The 21,292-nt window shown below is 43.9% G+C and overlaps 1 protein-coding gene across 2 annotated transcripts in view; it reads right to left on the bottom strand.

The window, feature by feature from the left end:
* The window catches only part of LOC138491235 (tetraspanin-15-like), a 290,383-nt gene that overhangs the window by 83,896 nt on the left and 185,195 nt on the right, over positions 1-21,292 (bottom strand). For both annotated transcript variants that reach the window (XM_069617633.1, XM_069617634.1), the window contains exons 5-6: positions 14,042-14,158; positions 7,493-7,546 (exon numbers count right to left, since the gene is read on the bottom strand). In XM_069617633.1, the coding sequence (XP_069473734.1) occupies positions 7,493-7,546; positions 14,042-14,158 (171 nt within the window). The remainder of the gene's footprint in view (positions 1-7,492; positions 7,547-14,041; positions 14,159-21,292) is intronic.

Genomic DNA, 21,292 nt, shown 5'->3' with positions numbered 1-21,292 from the left:
CACAGGTATTCACTGCAATAGACCTGACCAATGGATACTGGACCGTGCCTGTCAGTAGGGAGGACCAATACAAACTGGCTTTTACCTTTGGGGGCCAGCAGTACACATGGACCCGGACTCCCTTCGTATACCTCAACTCCGGCAATGAATTCAACATTTTCCTACATAAGGCCATGCCCGACCTAGGTGAAAGGGGTAACCTGGCTTATGTAGATGATGTCCTCATTAAAAGTTCATCTGTGGAGGAACACATAGCGGAGATCCGTTATGTTCTGACAGAGTTGAGGGCCGCCGGAGCAAAACTTTCCTTCCAAAAAGCACAGTGGTGTAGAACCCATGTTAATTTCTTGGGGCATGAGATTACTCCTCAGGGTCTCTGTCCCCAGGAAAAGAAAGTGGAAGCACTCCAGAAACTGAAAGACCCCACAACTCTGCGGGAACTAAGGAGCCTCCTTGGACTGACTAATTACAGCAGAAAGTTTATTGAGGGCTACGCAGAGATCACCAGACCCCTGATTCATCTCTTGAAAGGGGGGTCAAGTGGGAATGGGGTCCCAAACAATCTGAGGCAGTAAGACAGCTCAAAAGAAGCCTCTCACAAGCGCCTTGCCTAGCTTACCCTGTCAGAAACAAGGAGTTTTTCCTGGAGACCGGGTTCTCTAATACGTGCTTGACGGCAGTATTATACCAAAGCGAGCAAAACTTTATCCTTTGTGGAGGACAAATTCAACGATTGTGAGAAGGCACTCCTGACAACGGTGTGGGCATTGAAAAATTACCACCCGTTCATCCAGGGGGAACACATCATAGTGGAGACTCCACACCAGCCTCTGCAATATCTCCAAAGTGACAGAATCCGGGCCGGAAATGTGAGTAATTCCCAAATTACTTCCTGGATACTGTCAATGCAAGGCTTTCCTGTGGAGGTCAGATATGGCCAAAACAAGAAGAGTCCCCTCGCGCAAGGTCTGGCTGACTTGCATGATTGTGCCAGAGAAAACTGTCTCGACGACGAAAGTCTAAAAATCAAGGACAACATGGAGGCATACCTTAATTCCCCACACAAAGTCTTTGAAGAGGACAAGTGTGAGGGAATGCCCACTGTCTATGTAGATGGATGCTCTTACCATGTTGACAACAACGGGGAAAAAGAACTGGTGGCCGGCGTAGGGAATGCATGGGTGAAGGAGTCCCCAGAACCCTCCGCTGGGTACAAAATTGGTCCCCGAAGTAGTCAGGTGGCAGAATTGATGGCTGTGCATCAAGCCATCCACACTGCTGTCCAACCTCAACTCCACAAACTGGTCATAATCACAGATTCAGATTATGTACGGAACGGGTTCGTGGAGCACCTGGTTAATTGGAAAACCAGAGGCATGTTATGTGCTAATAACAAACCCTTGAAACATGGGAAGTTAATCCAAAACATTGATGATCTGGTCAACTCGAATGGGATGACCATCTACTGGAAGAAGATCAAGGGTCATTCCAAAGTAGAGTGACCAGATAAAACTGGAAATGACTTAGCTGATCAGCTGGCCAAAACCGGGGTCATCCAAGGGGATCTAATAGAGATTGATTCCCTGTTGGGGGAAGTCCAGGTCACTGCTATCACTAGGTCCCAGACAAATGCTCACAATGATCTTTCAACTGCACAATGGAGTAAGGAGACCCCAGATGCTGATTTGATTACGGCTCAAAAATGGGATCCCATAATTGGTAAATTTTACCAACACATTGAGGACCCTGAGAACTTTCCCCTGACGGATACCGATTACATTGGGAAAGAGGACCTTATAGTGTTGATGAAATGTCCAAAGATGTTCCGAATCCAAGACAGTTTGTTGGTAAGGAAATCCCAAGCTGGCCATGATCAGTGGGTGGTCCCTACCTCATTCCGAAGCCTGATGTTAAGTCACGCCCATGATGCGGCCACCGCCAGTCATAGGGGGTTTCACACAACACTTGAGATCTTAAGAGAGGTTGCATACTGGCCACACATGGGGCAGGACCTCGACCAATACTTGAAGGGGTGTCTTTTGTGTGCACAATTTCAGCCAACATCCCTCACACAACGGGCTCCTCTCCAAAAGAGGGGGATGACACTGCCATGGTCAGATTTGCAAATCGACTTCATAGGCTCCGTGATTCGCTCCTCTAGGGGAAACAAGTACATGTTGACGGTCACATGCTTGTTTACCAAGTGGGTGGAATGTCTCCTGGCCCCAAACTGCATGGCAGAAACAGCAGCTGCCCTGATTAACCACATCTTTTCCCGTTTTGGTCTACCTCAAAGGATTGAGTCAGACAGAGGTAGCCATTTCACCAGCGAGGTAATGACAAAGATGTGGGAGATACTGGGGGTCAAAAGGAAGCTACATATTGCTTACCGGCCAGCTTCTTCTGGGGCAGTAAAACGCTACAACCGGACCATTGTGAGCATATTAAAAAAGTTTGTGGCAGATTCTGGGCCAAGTTGGGATAGCCGATTACCTCTGGTCCTAATGGCCGTCAGATCTACCCCTTCATCTGCAACTAAAATGTCACCATTTGAGCTGATGACTGGACGCAAGATGGTGCTTCCCCAGCATTTGCTCTACAGGACCCAAGAGCAGACATTGATAAATGCCTCCACAACTCATGAGTATGTGGAGAATTTAAGGAAACACCTTCAACACGCTTATGCATATGCTCAGCGGAATCTAGAAAGATCAGCTGATAGCATGAAAACCCATTACGACCTGAAGACCACCCGGAAAGAATACAATGTGGGAGACCGGGTCTATCTGTACAATTTCCAAAGAAACCAGGCCAAACAGCGAAAATGTTTCACTACATGGAAGGGACCTTTTGAAATTATAGACAAGATCTCCCCAGTTGCCTACAAGATCCGCATCCCCAAAGGTAGTTTGGCAGAAGGGGAAGACAAGTGGGTTCATATAAATCAGTTAAAGTGTTGCCATCCCAGGCACACTCTGCAGCAACTGGAGGAGTCCTCTGCAATACCAGAGGGGGCCGCTCCAGAGTAATTAAGTTCCAACCCTAAAATATCCCACATTTAGGGCCTCATTACACGGTAAATCCTTACCGCCTTACTACGAGGTCCCTTTGCGGGTTGGGGGATTTAACGCCTGCTTTTTGCAGGCGTTAAAAACCAACCCGCAAAGGGACCCAGGGAGCTAATTACGCCTTCCCCATTCCCATTATGCCCTACTGGGCAAAAATGGGAATGGGGAAGGGCAATGGTGGAAGGGGGAATTACCGCCCCGCCAACCTTGGAATGGCGCAGTAATTCCCCTTTCCGCCAAGGCGGTGCCGGTAATTTACCGGCATGAACCATGGCGCTAATAGCGCCATGGTTCTCCGCCATCCGTGTAATGAGGCCCATAGTCTCTAAAATATTATGATTCTTGAATGAAAATGTCTTCTAATTATATCTTGTTTTTTTTTGTAAAATAAGAATGTAAATGTCTATTGATTTATAAAATGTATATGCCGCCCCACTATATCAATAGTGGGGGAGAAAGGTCTACGAATAGGTATTGCCGCTTTGCTTTGTCATCCTAGGAGGAAGAAAACCTGGAGACTGATCACGGAAGACGACCTGGGGACCGGGAGCAAAGATCCGAGGGGCCCAGGGTACCGCCCAAAACTCCCATCAGGACCGGCGAGGAGAACCGATCGATCCACCCTGATGGAGGAAAAGATGCTGAACTTTGTCATCTGCGGAATCGGAAGATGATGATGCGGACATCCCAGCACGTGGATCAAAACATCCTTTGCACCCGACTCCCCCTCGACTCCAAATCAAAGCGCAGTCGGGCGGGGGGCTTGTTGGGTGTCCTGACCCACGTTTGGACTATTATGCTGCAACATTTGGTGCTGTGGGCTTAGGAAATCCAAGATGGCGGAAAAGCCCACATTTGCGCCAGAATCCAGGAGAACCGTGCAGTTTTGCGCACACCAAAATGGTCCCCTGACCTGCCACCCATCAGTGCAAAGAAAGATGGTTCTGCTCAAAACGCGTTTTTATTAATGTAAAAAATTGCTAAGATCATGGGTCCGAAACCACCAAACAAAACTCCAACTATGGTTGAGTGTTTTACTTTACTCTACTACAGATCCACATCAATGCCATGTCAAGCAATGATCATATACTATCAAGTAAAATCCTTTCCTTTTGAAATGTATAATTCAAGACAGCTGTCAAAAATAGGTGCAGTACCGGCATTGGACACTGACCGGCGCTGGCGCTCTATAAATCCTGACAGGAGAGATGTCTTGCAGAACTGGGCAGTGAACAGAAGGGGGTCTTATGTAATTAAAAGTTCAAAAGACTGGCCTTTCCTGAGAACTCTTAACACCTCAGAGACCCACACCAGGAGGCAGGATATCACATGGCCCTGTTGATTGAGAGGGAGGGGACTTCCCTGCAGCCTGCCGGAGCCAACACAATAGACCCTTTCAATTGAATGGAGTATGCTGATTTTGGGTGTGGACTGTAAACAGAGCTCTGCCTGAAAGGAGAGACATGTGATCCCCGTCTCCCCCAGTTCCTAGGGGCGGGTCAGACACGACTGTGGATTCATATTGCAGCAAATATATGTTTAAGTTAAATGCTTCTAAAATCTTGTATTAAGCTCACAGAAATGTGCAGTTTGAGGATCCTGAAAATTAAAAATGCCCTCATGATTTGAGCCCAATTCCACTTTGTACGGTGTTCTGGGACCGAACCCCGCTATTTATTAATATTGCAGACACTGTGTTTAGGATAGAGACATAATAATTTCCAGTAATATGCTCAGGGAAGGGGTGCAGGTCTGTGTAAATTTTGAGGAAAAACCAATATGGCAAAAGTCACTAAAAAGCACAAAATGTTGCCATTTGTGAACCCAGGCTCTGAGGGGGATCAGAGTTGGGCGAGAGTGTATCTTAAATTAATCTGTGAAATGTGTATGTAATTTCAACGACGTGTGTTTCTGGGAAACCTGTTAGTTATGAAAAATTAATTTTCTAAGTAAAAGCAAAGGGGCGTTTCTTCAATAGACTGTAAGACTCGGACTCACTCTGACACACTATCCCTTCTCAAATCAGGTCACAGAGAATCCTTGACCTATCAAATCATGAGAGGGTTGGGCATGCAGAATGAGCCGACCCACCCACTTTCAAAACACATAAAAAGACTGCTTGGACAGGCAAGAGATTCACTTTTCATTTTCTTGCGGAGCATTTTGCCGGACCAAACAACATCTAGAAGGAACATCCAGAACTTAGACTCCAGATAGACTACAGAACTTAAAGCAAAGGCCTAACCCACAAGCTGAGAACCCTTCTCAGCAGGCCTTCAGAATCCAGCAATCCAACCAAACTATTCTACAGCCGGGCGAGCTGTTGGATTCTTTGCCAAGAACTTTTGCCAGAACCGGTAGCAGACCCAGAAAGCAGTGCTGTATCCAGAATCCACTTGATCCAAACTAGCAGAACCACAGTCCAGACCGCTGTGAAGTGCCGAAAGCAGAACCACAGACCAGACCAGAACCAGAGACCCAGTACCAGAAACCGCCCCGAGCCCAGTCCAAACCTGCTGACCGGACCCTGACGGCCTATTTCAAATTCATAGTGTGAGTACTCAGCCAGAACTGTACAAAACCAATCTCTTAAGTTTAAAATAATCTAATTCAATCTATTTTAACCTGTCTAGAACTGCATCATAGGAATCGTGTGTTCATTCTCCAATTTTAAACCTGTAAAAGTGTCAAATTTGCCATTTTGAATCATTATTTCATTTCTGAAAAACTACCTTCATAAAATCGTCCGTATGTTTGGAATGGTAGGTGCTAGGAACTTTCATCTTAAAGCTACGATTCTAAGCTTTCCACCAAGCCTAAAACCGACTTGCTACTCATTATAGTTCCTCCGTAATCGCAATCGACGCACTCGGAAAAAAGTGCAGCGAATTGACAGTTTGCTCCATTTCAACCACGTGTAAAAATATCTGTCTTTTGCTTCCATTACTGAATCCCGTTTTCAACTTGATAACCATCCCTGAATCATTGGTAGGGCTGACCTGAACTGATTTAAAATATCTCTCACTCACCCTGAAGCTCTAGAGGGAATTAAAAGCATTTTCAACATATTTTTCACTTCATTGCCGCCACATTTAAAAGGATCTTGCGCTTGCTTTAAAATCATACCTGTTTTCCTTAATTTTTCCAATAAATCTTTTAAATTGCAAAACATACCTATTTCTTGGCTCAGTGAGATCAGGGGGATTCATATAGAGGGGAGTTATACAAGGGTTTATCATCCAGAGTATAACTTGTCATAAAAATATATAAATAAGGGCTTCCCTTGGGCGTCCCAGACGAGGCACTGACTTAGTGGGATTGCTTGATTGGAGTCACTTGACATACCGATGTATGGAAGAGGTATGTAGCTGATATTGCAACCACCTGACAGGGCACAGAGGATATGGGTCAAATGTTTGTGGAGTAAAACCTAGCAATTCTCTTGGTGGGCCTTAGAGCTAGGACCCAGATAGAGGGAGGAGGAGAGAGGCCTAGTAAGAGAGCCATAGACAGCCTAGCATGGCTACCTGTCCTCCTACGATTAGGGCCTTGCCAAGACCCAGGCAATGCTGAATACCAGACCTGCCAGCAGACTGCACTCTGAAACTTAACACCTGGGTGGAATTCCTACTGTACTGTAGCTATACAAGTGCACCCACATGAAATGTGCAGATCCAGGCATTAAGACTTTATTGAATGACAGATTGGCAAGGGGAGGGGGTTTGGGGGGAGGGACCTGTTAAGCAGAGGAAGAACTAGTAGGAGAGATCTCATTTGGAATACTTTTGTTTGGATTGAAAAGAATCGCGAGAGACATTTCATGTAGAATACTTTGGGGCCCTTTAGAGCCTCCTGTACATTCCATTCAACTTTGCTTTGGTATTTTAAGCCACTGGGTGAGATCAAGACCGAGTCTCAACCAGAACTGAAATACTTTGATTCTGAAAGCATCTGCACTACCCTGAGATACACTGACTTTTGATTTGACACCGATAACGATTACAGTCTGCAAAATGGCCACATTGACCACGATTAAGATGCTTCTAAGTACATTCCTAACCCTGGGACAATTGGTTTGGTTGACCCCTGTAAGACCCCTCAATAAAGAGGTGTTAAAATAGATCATTCTTGATTGGTGGCGTATGTCTGACCCGCGCCCAGCTTCAAATCTCATATTAAAAGGCCATGGCACATCACAGCATATTTGAAGCTATAAAAGTCCATGTTCGATTCAATCATCACTAATGAGAGTCCAATTGTATTGGGAACTATCATGGTTCGGCTGTGAATCATGAGAGAGTGCATCCATATGTAACATGTGTATACATCTGCAAATGTCTGTGCTAAGGCCTAGAGTCTAGATTTTCTTAAAATCCCATGCAAAGGATAATGGCGTACCACATAACAGGACTGAAAATCCTTACCTCTTGATTAAGTGCTTGAAAACCGCATAAAGTATTTTTCACTCCTGAAGATGCCTGGAAAATAAACATTATTTAAGACAAAAGAACAACGTATGCATTTATTTATTTAGTGTTTTATAAAGTTGCAGCAAACCCATAGGTGTACCACTTCAAAGCAACAGTGGAATTTGGCATGCATAAATAAGCATGCAATGGTAAAGCCAGACAAATGAGAAGCAGAACATATGAGATAGAGTTACAGTAGCAAGCCAATACAATGGGGGTCATGTTCATTTGAATTGTGAAATGCATGGAGGGGGCCACGCAAGTGCAAAAGGTCCTATCTGCAATTTTTCATACAAAGGCAAAATCGACTTTACACTTTACTTTTCCACTACGTCGGTGGAACAAAGTGTAAATGCCTTTGCCATTAACACTTGCAGCAGTTAACAATGGATTCCTATGGCATATGCCAGCTTTTGGTCATTTCGGAAAGATTTCCTATGAATACATTACATTAACAATGGCATGAAAATATATGCCTGCAGTAACAGAGCCATATTTGTCAGGCAGAGCAGGAACAGCAGGAGGAGGTGTAAAGTATGCCTTGCTTCCCAACAATGCCTGACAAAATGTAAAAAGTCCCACGGATCAGTAAACATGGAGGTAAAGCGTACCACCACTTTTACAGCAATTGGTTACGATCTCCGGAACATGGCCCCCACTTGAATCAGATGCCTGTGGTGGTGGAGGGGATATTACACCCTGGAAGCATGTGAAGAATCCTAGGTACCCCTCACTAAAGCCCTGCCTAAAGTCTCCTCCCTGGTGGCCAAGGAAAGGCAGAGGCTCCCTGTTCCTGACCTTGGGGTGGTGTACTGCGGGAGGATAACCTAGGAGAAGACAAGGCCCAGGGCGGTGAGGAGATCCTGTGGGATGAGACACAGTATTTGCCCTTCGACAAGAAAAACCTTTCCAGGTTCCAAAACAGGTAATGCCGTATCGTCATTCTAATGTTCCTGACCCATATATAAAATATGAAGCTCGGACACAAGTATCGTAACACCTGAGAACGCCTTACCAATGGAAAGATCCTTTCATGTATTTCAGGATAAACACCTTTCTTACTCGCAAAGGTATAATCTAAAGGAATCTAGAAATGTTGCTTAAATTATCTTCTCCTGTACAAACAAATTCTAAAGGTTTAATTTTAAATCTTAAGGGAAGTAAACCTACCCTTAAAGTGAAGCAAACACCTAAAAGAACTAACTTTGTTGGCAGGGACTACATGTCCCATAATCCCATGAGTACTGGGACAAGGAAGAGGGCTGAACAGGCATGTTGTAGTAACAGTCAGATAATTAAGCCTAACAGCCCACACCTGAAGAAACCTCAGAGGCACAAAAGGCCACCTCAGGTGCAGGCAGGAAGAAGCTGGAACTGTGACTCTAGTTCATGCAGTAGAAGTAGTAGAAGCTGAATGAAGAAGGCACATAGCTGGCAAACCACACAGAAGTGGGAGAACCAAAGTGACGCCGGAACATGGATACAGCAGATTTCACATGCTTATTCTAAGAGGGTCCTGTTCCCCCAAACTCTGAAGTGCATAGGCTGCGCAGTGGAAGACATGCAGAGACGCCGTCTTTACCCATGTGAGCCTGATTGCTGTGGTTGTTGTTCAGGAAATGTGTCGCAGACCGAGGCGAGGAGTTGTGGGTGAGTCACAGGTCTCAGGAAGGAGAGGGTCCGATTGATCGAGTGGCCGGCCAGAGACCCCTCAGCAGAGGAATGGTGTGGGTCCCTGTGAAGCCAGAAGCTGTAGAAGTTGTACCCGAAGTCGTGGAAGTCGAGCAATCCGCAGAACAAGGATCACAGAAGCCGGTTAGTCAAACCTGGCGTTCTGATTCCTTGCACGAGCACTGCCGGCAGCATTAGTAAGCAAGTTGTTCGTAGCATTTACTAACAAAGGAACAATAGAAAGTAGCACTTGCGTGCAAATGGAAATGCTTCTTTTACTCGTGGCAAAATGCTACCGAAAGACATCGTTAAGCCCTTAAACTCATGAAGTGGTCGCGTGTGCCTAATTTCGTTTTCAAAGTGAAGAGTGAACTTTACCTCTTTGTTGAAACAATCATTGTTACTAAAAGAAGTCAAGTGTTTATATTTGCTATCTGCAGTTGGAGAGAGCACAAGCTTTGCCAAAGCCAAGAGTATTCCCCTTTTTAGATTTAAAGCAGCCTTTCTCAAAGCCAGAAACTGTTCTAACAAATACTGCGAGCCCAATAGAAGATAAAATGTGCATAAGATACAAGTGTGCAAGCATTACCTTAAACCAAGAGAGTGGCACCAAGGCTTCTGGGTAATTGCGTGGCTGACATTGGCAAAGAGGTGAAGGTAAAGTTGTGAAAGGGAAACCTTGCTGCTTATATACAATAATGAAGTTGGCATGATTGTAGTAAGACAAGCGAGGCAAGGAGGCTTCCCCTTTTGAAGAAATATTCGGAAGAAGAGTGCCTTGTTTATTTTAAGGTGTTGCAGTACCTTAAAGGGAATCTTGGTACTGTAAAGACAGCTTTGGACAAGTACTGAAGTCAAACCTATCTTTAAAACATAAAGTGCTGAAGCTGCGGTGGTATATTTGGGTTGTCAGTGGATGCAAGACTTCAGTAGTTCAAATGAAGTGGAATGCTATGGGGTCAGGGAGAATGTCCTTACGATAAACTGTGGCAGAAGTGAAGTTGTTAAAGTAGAAGCAGCAAAACTGAGAGGTCATCCTGACAAATATACCTACTGTGATTTCTAACCTGAATAGTCGAATAATCATTATTAAGCAAGACTTTGGCTCCATTAACATTCTAGAAGTTCTATTTCTTTTTGAACTGTGTGTCTTCTTTCATACATGGAAGTGGTAAAAAGGCATCACACATTGATGCTATTCAGAGGAAGTTGACGGTATGTATTCCAGCAGAAGAACTTTTGTTGTAGTTGGAACAGAGGTTGACAGATCTTTACCTTAATATTGACTTTTCAAGCACTGATCTAAGACTTAACTACCTATGTGGATTTCCTTATATTCTTTTGATGAACAATGAAGATGAATACACATGGAATCCTGGAGAAGGGAGTATACCCAGGTTGCTAAAAGGTTATCAAGATACTGTGAATGTTATTGATTAAATTGCCATACATTTTCTTTTGTATTTGAGGTTTAGTTTTAAGGCCAGCACCCCTGTCAGAATGTTTCCCCTTAGTTTTGTTAGGTTGGGAAACCCACAGCAGGGTAGAGCAAGTGAGGCAATTTGATATTATTTTTATTCTAATACAATGGCATATTTTGAACGAATATCAAACAGTGGTCTGCCTTGATTTGCTGACTCCTCCCAGAGCAACAACTTTACAATTAGGACTAGATTTCCAATATCTAGTACCTTTCAAAGTACTGATATTACAACAGTAGAACAAGGAGGGCAGGGGTACAGGTCGGATTGCTAGGTAACGGCTAAGTGCAGCCATACATCTGAAGTTCAGCAGAAAGTAAGGTAAGAAAGGGGGATACAATGAACTGGCTCTGAGTCTCTTTAACTATCGACTGGTGGTTGATAGCTGGTAACTTGCACTAAACAGATTAACAGTATTTTTAAGGAAACAATGCTGGTCAAACTGAGGGGCTAAGTAAGAAGCTTCCATCTTGGTTGACAGTTTTCGTTTGTGTTTCTGTGGCATGATAGAATTGCTGCATGGCACGCGGTCAGCCACGGGGACAGGCACTCTATTCCGTCATCCCTTTGTATGTTATCTTGAGATTTTTGACAGATTCCAAACCCTGAACAGCTAACATGTCTTGTTGCCACTACCCTCACCTTGCTACCCAGCCTTCTTTGAGGGCTTCCAACAGCGATTACATGAATCCATCTACCGCCCTCATTTTCGCTTCCAGGTGCATGTGTTGATAAATGATGGGCCAGCCGTTTATTATAGGGCATTTTTATCACCGGCCGCAATGTAATTCCAAAGTTACGTTGTACTTTTTTTATTTTAATCAAACTTGTATTAATTGACATTGCCTTCTCTGTCAGATTATTTGACTTCAACATATTCAAATGTAATTTAAACTTTTGCTCATATTCTAGCTCATAAATCAATGAAATTAAGCCCGCCTCCCACTTTTTCACCTCTGGAAACAAGGTAAGAAAAGACATACCTCTCACTTCTTTGTGTACATCATAGAGAGAGCCAGTTGCTATGCAGTGACATGCAGGGATTAGTGGCAAGTCACAAATGACAGAGCCTTTTAGTTATTATGGGCGTTTGTGCGAATGTGTATACCCTTTTCCAGTCATCGCTGCTATTGTGGCGCCACCCCGAAATGGGGATTTAGAAAAAAATGGAAGTCTTCGGTAAAGTGCACATGAAATTTAAAACATACGAACTATGCAGGGCCGATCCTATGCCAATACCTCTCTCTTTGTCTTACTCTAGGAATCTGTCCCCCTCTCGGTGGATGGTCGCATTGACCAGTATGCCTCTAGCACCACAGTCGTTGCTGATGGTCTTAAAGGAGGGTGCTGTGTTTTTATGTTTAAAGGTAGAATATATCGGTTTCTCATATCAACATGTGCCATAAAAACATTGGTTAATTTCCATCATTACTCAAATAAATATTGCACATTTATTCATGTAAACTTCACCTACAAGCACACCTATTATCATGAACAAATAATTGTTGTAATTTGATTGCAGTTAAGATTATCTGAAGTTAATTATACCATCTATTTCGAATTTCAATATTTGTTCACCACTAACAATGAATCGGAGATGTTATGCAACGTCAGAGCTAGGAGCAAAATGTTAAAACCTCATTATCCGCCAGAAATGGGCGACCCCATGTACCTCACACCTAGTCAATTCCCACCCTTCTTATGCCCCTCTTCGAATTCACACACTATCTGCCCATAACGCTCATGATGAAACCTATAAAGTGCATGATTTGTGCATCCTAACTGTGCAACCTTGCAACGCCTTCCTCCTCAACAGTACTCCTCTTTTGGGTTCTGAACACATGAATCACTGCCCACAATCCAAGAATTTCTCAGAGAAACAAAAAAGATATGAACCGAGAGAGAGAGGGGCCGTATGTGGTCATGACTTGTCAGTTTATCACATGATGCTGCCAGTTTTCTCCTCTGGATTAGTAAAGATACCTAGAAGGTTAAAATGTTAAACTGTTTTTAAAATTCAGTTAAAAATAGCCGTTTTTGAGGTATTGATCATCTCACCTGCATCATGTTTTGGTTTGGACGATGATCTACGGTAATTTGGCTAACAAGGATTTGTAATTATGGCTAAATAAATGTAGCCAATTTTGAAACACTTCCTTATTGGTGTATGTTCTGTGTGAGGGTTTTATCTGCGAGCGAAAAAAACAAAAAGAAAAATGTGCAATGTCGGACAAAGCAAAAAACATCAATTTCAAAACACGGCAGGTTGTAAACAAAGTCGCTGTCAATGTCATTCCATGTTGTCACTTGCCACAATGTCATGGCACTGCATAAACGTGCAGCGTTTATGGTCTTGCCTTATGTATAGCTAGTCCGTATCCAGAGTGTGGAACGAGAGCGAGCGAACATCAGGAAATTCTAGAGTGCGAGATGGAGACGAATGAATGGTTGGAAACGGCAAGCCTGGAACATCCCAAGGATGGGGGAGCTATTTGATAGAGGTGAACCCAAATAAATCTACTCAAATATTTGCCATCTCTGGCGCCTTAGCTTCAGGAGTTGGGTGGGTTTTTGGATCCAGTAGTGCCAGGCTGTCTTTTTTGGGACATTACCTTAGTGATCTGCCACCACTGGCTCGCCAGATGTTTTGGGCTACAACGCCCATGATCCGTAGTCAGTGCAGTCAGCGATGAGGGATCATAGGACTTGTAGTCGACAGCATCTGGTGAGGCACAGGTTGATGAGCACATTTATTGCAGACATACCAAAGGGGGGGAGGAGAAGGGTTGCATCTTTACCTGGTGTCTGCTCTCAGGATTTGTTGGTCCCGTCTCACTGAATAAGCTGTGTTTTACTTGTACACATCACATTCCTGCTGGTGATCATGGATTCCTTATGTTCATTGTAGAGATGATATTCCAAAGCCATTATCCCTATTTTTAGGGAGGTAAGATCATCTCCCCAGTTCTGCAGGTTTGCAATCGAGGTAGGATAGATCCACTCTTTTCACTGCTATGGATGGATGGATGGATGACTGCGCAACAATGAACTACAGGACCTGCTCAATGTTTTGCTGACAACAATGTCATAGCCGAATACTTATTCATGGTGCGATTGGACTGTACGAAGACTCGCCCCACCAATCACAGACGGTGTTTAGAAGTTAGGCTCCTACTACTGTCGGCCTCCTTTCTATGTTCTGTTGAATCACATTAATATGTATCATGCTCTCCTTTTTTGCACACATTTAATTTTGCATAGCCTATTCTAGGTTGTTCTCCAAGATCATGCATGTACAAAACAGTCACCCGTGAGCGTTCTCTTTTCTTTGAGATATAACCGAACTTCTTACCTTTCGTACCACACAGCAAGTATACGGAACGCCGCAGGCCAGAGGACCAGTGCTGTTGCACGAGTGATAATTATTAACCTTCCAGTCTCCAAATTCATCTCCTCCACAGCATTCAAACTAGAAACAAAGAGAAAGCCATATTTCAGAGTGGTTTGCACACCTACAGAAATGCACAAGATAAAGATGTTTCTGGCAATATGAGAGGAAAATACAGTATAAATGATTTTAAAATTCCAACACAGGAGTACATCAAAGGTGAGGCTTGTGGGAAACCAAACCAGGAGGTTTTGGCGTAATGTCAATGGCCTTAACTGGGAAATCATAGTTTTTGTTGTAAAATGTGATGAGAAAGGAAGTAGGGATGCGGTGGTGGAGCTCCGGCTGCTGCAGCCAATGGGTCATCCTGGAATGCTACTGACGCAATGTCAGTTTACGCTTCCCTCCCCATTTAATTGGAAGCATTACTAGATTCCACCCACAGCTGGGTGGGTTGTTTGGACGTTGCGCCAGGGTGATGATGGGGGCATCAACTCTGAATGAGAAATCTCTAAAGCCTATTCTTTTGTACACACCCATGAAACACCCTGTAGCCCATTTTGCAAAGCCTTCCATTGCCCCTTGTGCTTCATACATACCATATCAATACCTATGTAGTATCTGGTCACCGCTTGATCTCTCTGCCGTTCGCCCAAATTGGTTCGTCTCTACACCAATCCTCTGGCCTTCAGACACAAGTTTAATCCTGGAGTTTGACTCTGTTCTATGCTTCCTCGATTGCCCCCGAGCTCTTCTCAGCTTCCCGAGCCCACATGTGGTTGCAGCATCTTGGTAGCCAGTCTTGAACCGACTTCCCTACCAGCTCTGTGTATCCGAGTTCGTTGGAGGAAGGATGTGGCTGAGTCCCTCATGGAGCAGCACTGACTTCTTTTCATGCTGGCCTCAGGGACCTTAGTTAGCATTAGATGCTCACCTCGCAGACTGGCACCTGCCGGCTCTTGCGTTCCTCACTCACTGTGTAAAATGTGTCAGGGCTCTCGTTTTTTCCTTCATATTATTTACAAAAAAACAGAAATGTTGCCCTCGTTCTAGTAGTCCCCAGTCATCATGGAAATCACAAAGGCACCCAGCCATTAACGGAAATGAACAAGCATTGGCAATGCCAACAGTTTTGGCTTCGGTGTTGGCATGGGAAAGGCACTTGCCAGGCACTGCTGTAGCAGCATTTTCTGGCCGTTGATGGTAGTAGGTGCAAAATGGTGTGACTACCTGGGCATCTTATACCAGTTCCTGGTTAAAGCCTAATACTTACACACAAGCCAAAACGGATGGCTTTGCCAATGCTCGTTTTTAACAGGATGTCAGTGAAATACATGCATAGTACTTATAAATTCAGTGCCTAAAAGCAGAACTGGTTAAGTAATTTTAATTATACCAGCATTGTTTTCACAACTCCAACTAAGTCGAACTCTCAGAAAACTGCTTTGGAAAAACACTGCCAGGCACTTTGAGTGCAAAGTCTGATGGGAAGGTTGTTAGGGAGAATTCTCCAGAATTGCTAATTTGCCTTACCTAGTGAGTCCCTCAGCAGCTTTGCTGGATTTCTAGGATTTATTTTTTTCACCTGGTAAGAGTGAGCCTATTTCCCCACTCTTACATTTGTTTTGCTGTGTGTTTTACATTTATGTGTTCATAGACTGTGGAGCCTCACCTACTCCATAGGCATCTTTTTACTGTGTGTCACACAGCACCTTTAGTGCAGTGACACAGGGTTGTCTTTTTGAGGCTTCCCACTTTAAACTCCATACTGTCTCCCAGAACATGTAAAGTTGCCATTGACTTTATTACTCTTTTTATATTCACAGACCCAGTACAAACTATCTTCCATAGAGTACTGGAAAGGGTTAATAGTTATCCCTTTTTGTCTGTTTCTCATGGAACATTATTTTGTTGCCCTTTCTTTAAGATTTGGCTGGTGGCAGTGGTATCTACCATTTCTTTCCTACCGCGGACTATGAAAATAGCCTTGGTACTGTTTTAAATTATGTTAGTAGCCTCGAACTTTAACCCACTGGCCCCCTTTTAATTTTATTTGTTTCCGGCAGGGTTTATCGCCATTTCTTTTTGTAAAAGGTATTTCTCGAGTTTTACTCTGCGCGAAAAAACAGGTTTGGTTCCTTTTTTCGCCGTCCTTTGGCGGGCTTCTGCACAGAAGCCCTCCTTAGGCACCTGACTGTCTGGGTAGACAGGATGTGAGGGAGGGGTTTTAGGCCTCCTGCACAGGTTCTCCTTGGAGACCCAAGTCGAACTCTTGTTTGATTGGCTAGGTGACTGTGCGGCCAGGACAGCGACCCTGCTGTGTGATCGACAGCCAGGCTGTGTGAATGGGGGAAAACTGCATAAAAAGCAAGTCTCTGGGACTCGGAAGGCAGAGTCGCCACTGGATCGAGAGAACCGAAGAGAAGCTGAAGGAAGAGGATGACTGCAACTACTGAACCTCCCAGTGAAGCCCTGCTATGGGTCCAAATCTCATAAACTTTGACGACAGAGAAGATCTGCAAGGAATCTTCTTCCCTTGAGCTGGTTGAACCAACCAGTTCGCCAAACAGCAAGCAAGGCCTCCCTCCCCTGGTCAAATGTGCTGTGCACCGCTGCAGTGAACCGGATAGCCAGGAGGGTCGGACCCCGTTTGGGTTTTAAGGAGCGCACCTTTTATTTGTTGCTTTGCTCTGCTGCTGGTTTCTTGCCTGGGCAGTGCAGGACCCTCCAGTCTTCCTCCTGCTTGTCATTCAGACAGTCGCTTCGGGAACCATGAGCCTGCAGGACCTGCCAGGAACTTCTGCCTCAGCTACAGCATTCTTCTTCTACTAAAGGTACTGTTCAAATCCGGTCGCTCGTTCCGTCCGACCGCTGTGAAAGTTTTTGAAATCTTTTGCTAATCTGAAGGCTTGTCCTTTTCTACTCTTTTAAATAATTTTTCTTTGGAACTCTTGGCAAAGACTTAACCGCAAACTACTCTGAACTGTGTGATCCTCTGCAAAGACTCCGAACCATTAACATCGGCCCAGGCCTATTGATTTGAATCCTCATTGTAGTAAGCCTTTTCTAGATTGCCCTGCCTACTTACTTGTTGGTGCTGTTTGATTTTGCGTAACCTTGTCTTTTAAATTGCTGGAGTGCCATTTTGCTCACACTTCATTTTGAGCTCAACATGTCCAGAATTCATTGGGTGGTGTGTAGTGTATCAAGACTGATTTTCTGCTACTTTATATTAGTGAACTGTTTCACAACTGATGGTGTAAATAAATGTATATTCTTTTACTCAGAAACCTTTAGTCAGTGTTTGATTGAACCATAGCAATTGCTGTCCTTTGTGTAACTTCTGATACTGCTCACTTTACTCTTGAGATAAGTCTGGCTGCTCAGCCATCGCTACCACTTTACTGTGTAGTACAGGCTTGTACCAAAGGTGAATTTGTACTTACACTTGTAGTCGTAATTGTGTGTGGTGTTCCCAAAGGGTACTGCATATGTTTCTGCCTAACATAAAGCTTGATTAAAGCAAGCTCAAAGAGTTCCCATGAGGAGGTGTTTTGTGCTGGGAGGGGCAGGAACTGAATAGGAATGGCCATAGGGATTAGCATGGCCATGGGCAGTCACTGGGTGTGCAAATAACCAAACAGCACCTACAAGCTTAGTATCTCTCCACATATGCTATTTTACCCTTTCTGTACGCCAATCCAATAGTTTCGGCTTTTAGGTGGCGCCAAAGCACCACCTAATAGCCCAAACTAAAGACTATTGCTCACACAGATTAGAAGCTCCCATTTCGAGTTGCTGAAACCTAGTGTACAGCCATGTCTGATTCACAGAGATAGGGCAGTGAACGGATGACGGACAAGGATATTGGAAGGCATAATTTCCCTCTTTTCTTACAACTTTGAGTGAAGCCATCTGCTTACAGAACTCAGTTACATGTGTATTGAGGAGTCCTTCACAAAGGTCTCCTTCCAGGACCAACTATAAAGTTTAAGGCCAATCTGGTGGCAAAGGGTGCACATCCAATCACAAAAGGCCTTGGACAAAAGAAGCACCCATCAGGCACTGAAAAGGAGGAGTGTTGTTCCTTTCCTTAGCTACCTTTTCAGCCAACGGTGGATGGTGAACTCTGACCCCATATATGATATGAAATGGTATTAATAACGCGCCAGTACACAAGTGTTTCTAGGCACCACAAGACAAGGAAGAGGGAGACAAAGGGAAGACAAGACAAATGTTACTAGGCCTTGAGTCATTCTAATCGTGCAAGTGTGACAACAAAAGTGCAAGGGGAAAGGGAGAGAGGTAGGCGCATGGGATATGTGATCATCGTGCTCCAAAGAGATGAATTTGCTACGGGGGGGGGGCGCATTGGGTCAGAAAGTGGTAAAATACAAAAACTATACTTTCCTACAGGCACCACCAATTCACTCACAGGTTAATTATTCCCAGGAGGGCTGGGATGATTATTTTAAAGGTGAGGGGTGGCTCTCCCAGTATCACACAGGGTTCCCATGATTTGATACCAACAGATCCTGCCTCGTTGCAGGAAGATGGGGGGGGCACCATGTTTAATCTCAGGGACCTGACGCAATTCCAGCTCTTCAGAGACCTCCTTTGGCTGGATGTGGGTGGTTATGGCGGGGCCAGATTCAGATCCAGGAGGAAAGTTGTGTCAAAGGAGTTTACCTGGCAAAGAATGAGCCTTGAAAAATGAAAAGAGCACCGAAGTGGGGAGGTGCACAACTGAGTCAATCAATAGAACTCAATCAAACTCAGAAGATTAAATATATAACTCATTTTCAGGTGCAGTAGGGTAACGTCCCCTGAACATGCAGGACCTCAGAATAACGATGAAAAAAAATAAGCCCTTGTTTCCAGCAGGTGACCCCTACTGCACGCCTGTGGGACTAGCTCAGCAGCATTCTATTGATTGACCCAGTTGTGCACCTCCCCACTTCGGTGCCCTTTTTATTTTTCAAGGCACATTGTTTACCAGGTAAACTCCTTTAGACGCAACTTTCATCCTGGATCTGGATACATTTTCTAGCGTTCCTCTTAATCTGGCCTGACCATAACCAGCCACATCCAGCCATAGGAGGTCTCTGACGAGCTGGAATTACGTGTTCGCCTTGGAAGTTAGACAACACAAAGCAACACAGGTTCAATCCCTGGGTCCGCGCTTAGAAACCACTGGGTATTTAAGTGCATTATAAATACGCAACTAAGACAAAGAAATAACAATTACGCAACTAAATAACAAACAATTCCTGTAACAGCGCCTCGATCCCCACGGGCTTTGTGAGCGCTTTAAAAATGCAAATAAATAATCTCAAAGATATTCAGACAATATAAATATCACATAGAAGTGTGAAAATATAAGTCTTAATTCCAATGAAGGGCCTGGTTCAAATAAAAAAAAAACTAAAATAGTTTAATACAAGAAAACAAACACAGGTTCATAAATCAAGTATCACAGTGGGTTCAAAAAGGCAAAAACTATTTAGAGAAATTCATTTTCAGAAAGTTCCCAATGTACAAACAGGTGCAAGAAGATCTTGAAATAAGTTCCAAACATTCACTTATTTCGACAAAAAACAGAATGTCAAAAATAATAATCAATGTTTTGAAGCAGTTAAACCAGAAGGGTTCAATCCTAGTGTTGTTAAGGGTTGACACATCTTTATGTGGATGCGTTTTGGATCCGGTGTCCGTTTTCAAAGCGGATTTACTGCTTTTTCTAAATGCTCTAGACCTAGCATGCATGATAACTCATTATTAGGTCATAATTGCTAATGACAAAATGTCATCTCAATTACTGACCTCTCTGATGGAGTTCCCGCATCATGCGGGTGAAGACCTGAAGTCAAAGCAAGAAAAGACTAATAAGCCTTTAAGAAAGGTAGTGAGCACCTCACTATTAAACTATTAAATCCTCAACCAAAAATGTAAGGACACACTCACCCACATCTGTATGCTGTCATGTTGCACAGATGCACACAGGATATTAAGAAGACACGTACTAGATAACCTGCAAGATCAGTGATCCTACCCTTACATGTTATAGAGGCTTCCCATCTAACAACACTCACCATTGTTTTCCAAACAAGATAGAGCAGATCGCGGGGCAACAGACCGGAGAAACCGGTTGGGCGTCCCTTGTCTGTATTATAAAGCAATTAGCCTAGTACACCCACGTAAAGGTGAGACGGGCCAAGAGGTGGAACTTGGCAGCCATTTTGGACTGTCTAGGAGCCAGTCCAAGGAGGAGGAGGTTCAGCGTCTGATCTTCTCTTATCAAATATAAACCAGAAATTCAATAAAAACAGTCAACTGCTAATGTGCACTCACACCAGGGACTGATAGTGCATCTAGCCACCGGCAATGCACTAATTAAAACATGGTCATAATCTAGGCCAGATCATGAAACATTTCACCTAAAGCTTAACAGTTATTAACCCACTATTAAAAACTGCTCAAATCGGGTAATACATCATCCGAGCCACTGTATGTACGTCATAGGGCTCTTGATAAATATATCATCACACCAGGCGCAAAGAATGTGCCTCCGCTGTTATGGAAGACCTAGCAATTTTCCTTTTCTGTTACGCAAAGGCCCAAGGTGTGGAATGGAAAATCACTTGGCAGGAGAGGACTTTCAATGTAGCCGATCCCTTGATAAAGATGATCGACTCGGCAGAGTGTGCCATGGTCCCGCGGGAGGCAGAAGAACCAGACCTCGTCAGGGAATAGACTCGGACAGACATCTACTTTTAGGGCATGATAATACCTCAGTAGCCAATGAACTCAGGAGGGATTACTGTGCTTAAGGTGAGCCTTCCGAATGTGGGGTTCTAGAAGACTCTCCTCTGGTGCCCATTAATGGAGTCATTTTTTAATTTTTTTAAATGTATGGTTATTGGTTAAAAAACATTAACCTTTAACATTTGAAGTACAATACACACACACTAACATACAAATACTGCATCAATAATTATCACCAATAAATATCAGTGATTGAGTAATGCTTTTTGTGGAACACTTTTCCAAAGAATTGGGTAATTATGTCTTCACTTTTCCAACTACACTGGAAACAATATTTTGCAGTAGGAAGGGTGTAACACAGAAGGGTGTGTGCTCCTGGGCCCTCTTCCCGCATTCAAGACCTTTTCCAATCAGGGAGATACATTCTCAAATCGGACTGGAACATCCTGT

The sequence above is a fragment of the Ambystoma mexicanum genome, chromosome 10, assembly GCF_040938575.1.
Source record: "Ambystoma mexicanum isolate Mex_15411 chromosome 10, UKY_AmexF1_1, whole genome shotgun sequence".
Classification (NCBI taxonomy): domain Eukaryota; kingdom Metazoa; phylum Chordata; class Amphibia; order Caudata; family Ambystomatidae; genus Ambystoma; species Ambystoma mexicanum.
This window is presented reverse-complemented; position numbering and strand designations above follow the sequence as displayed.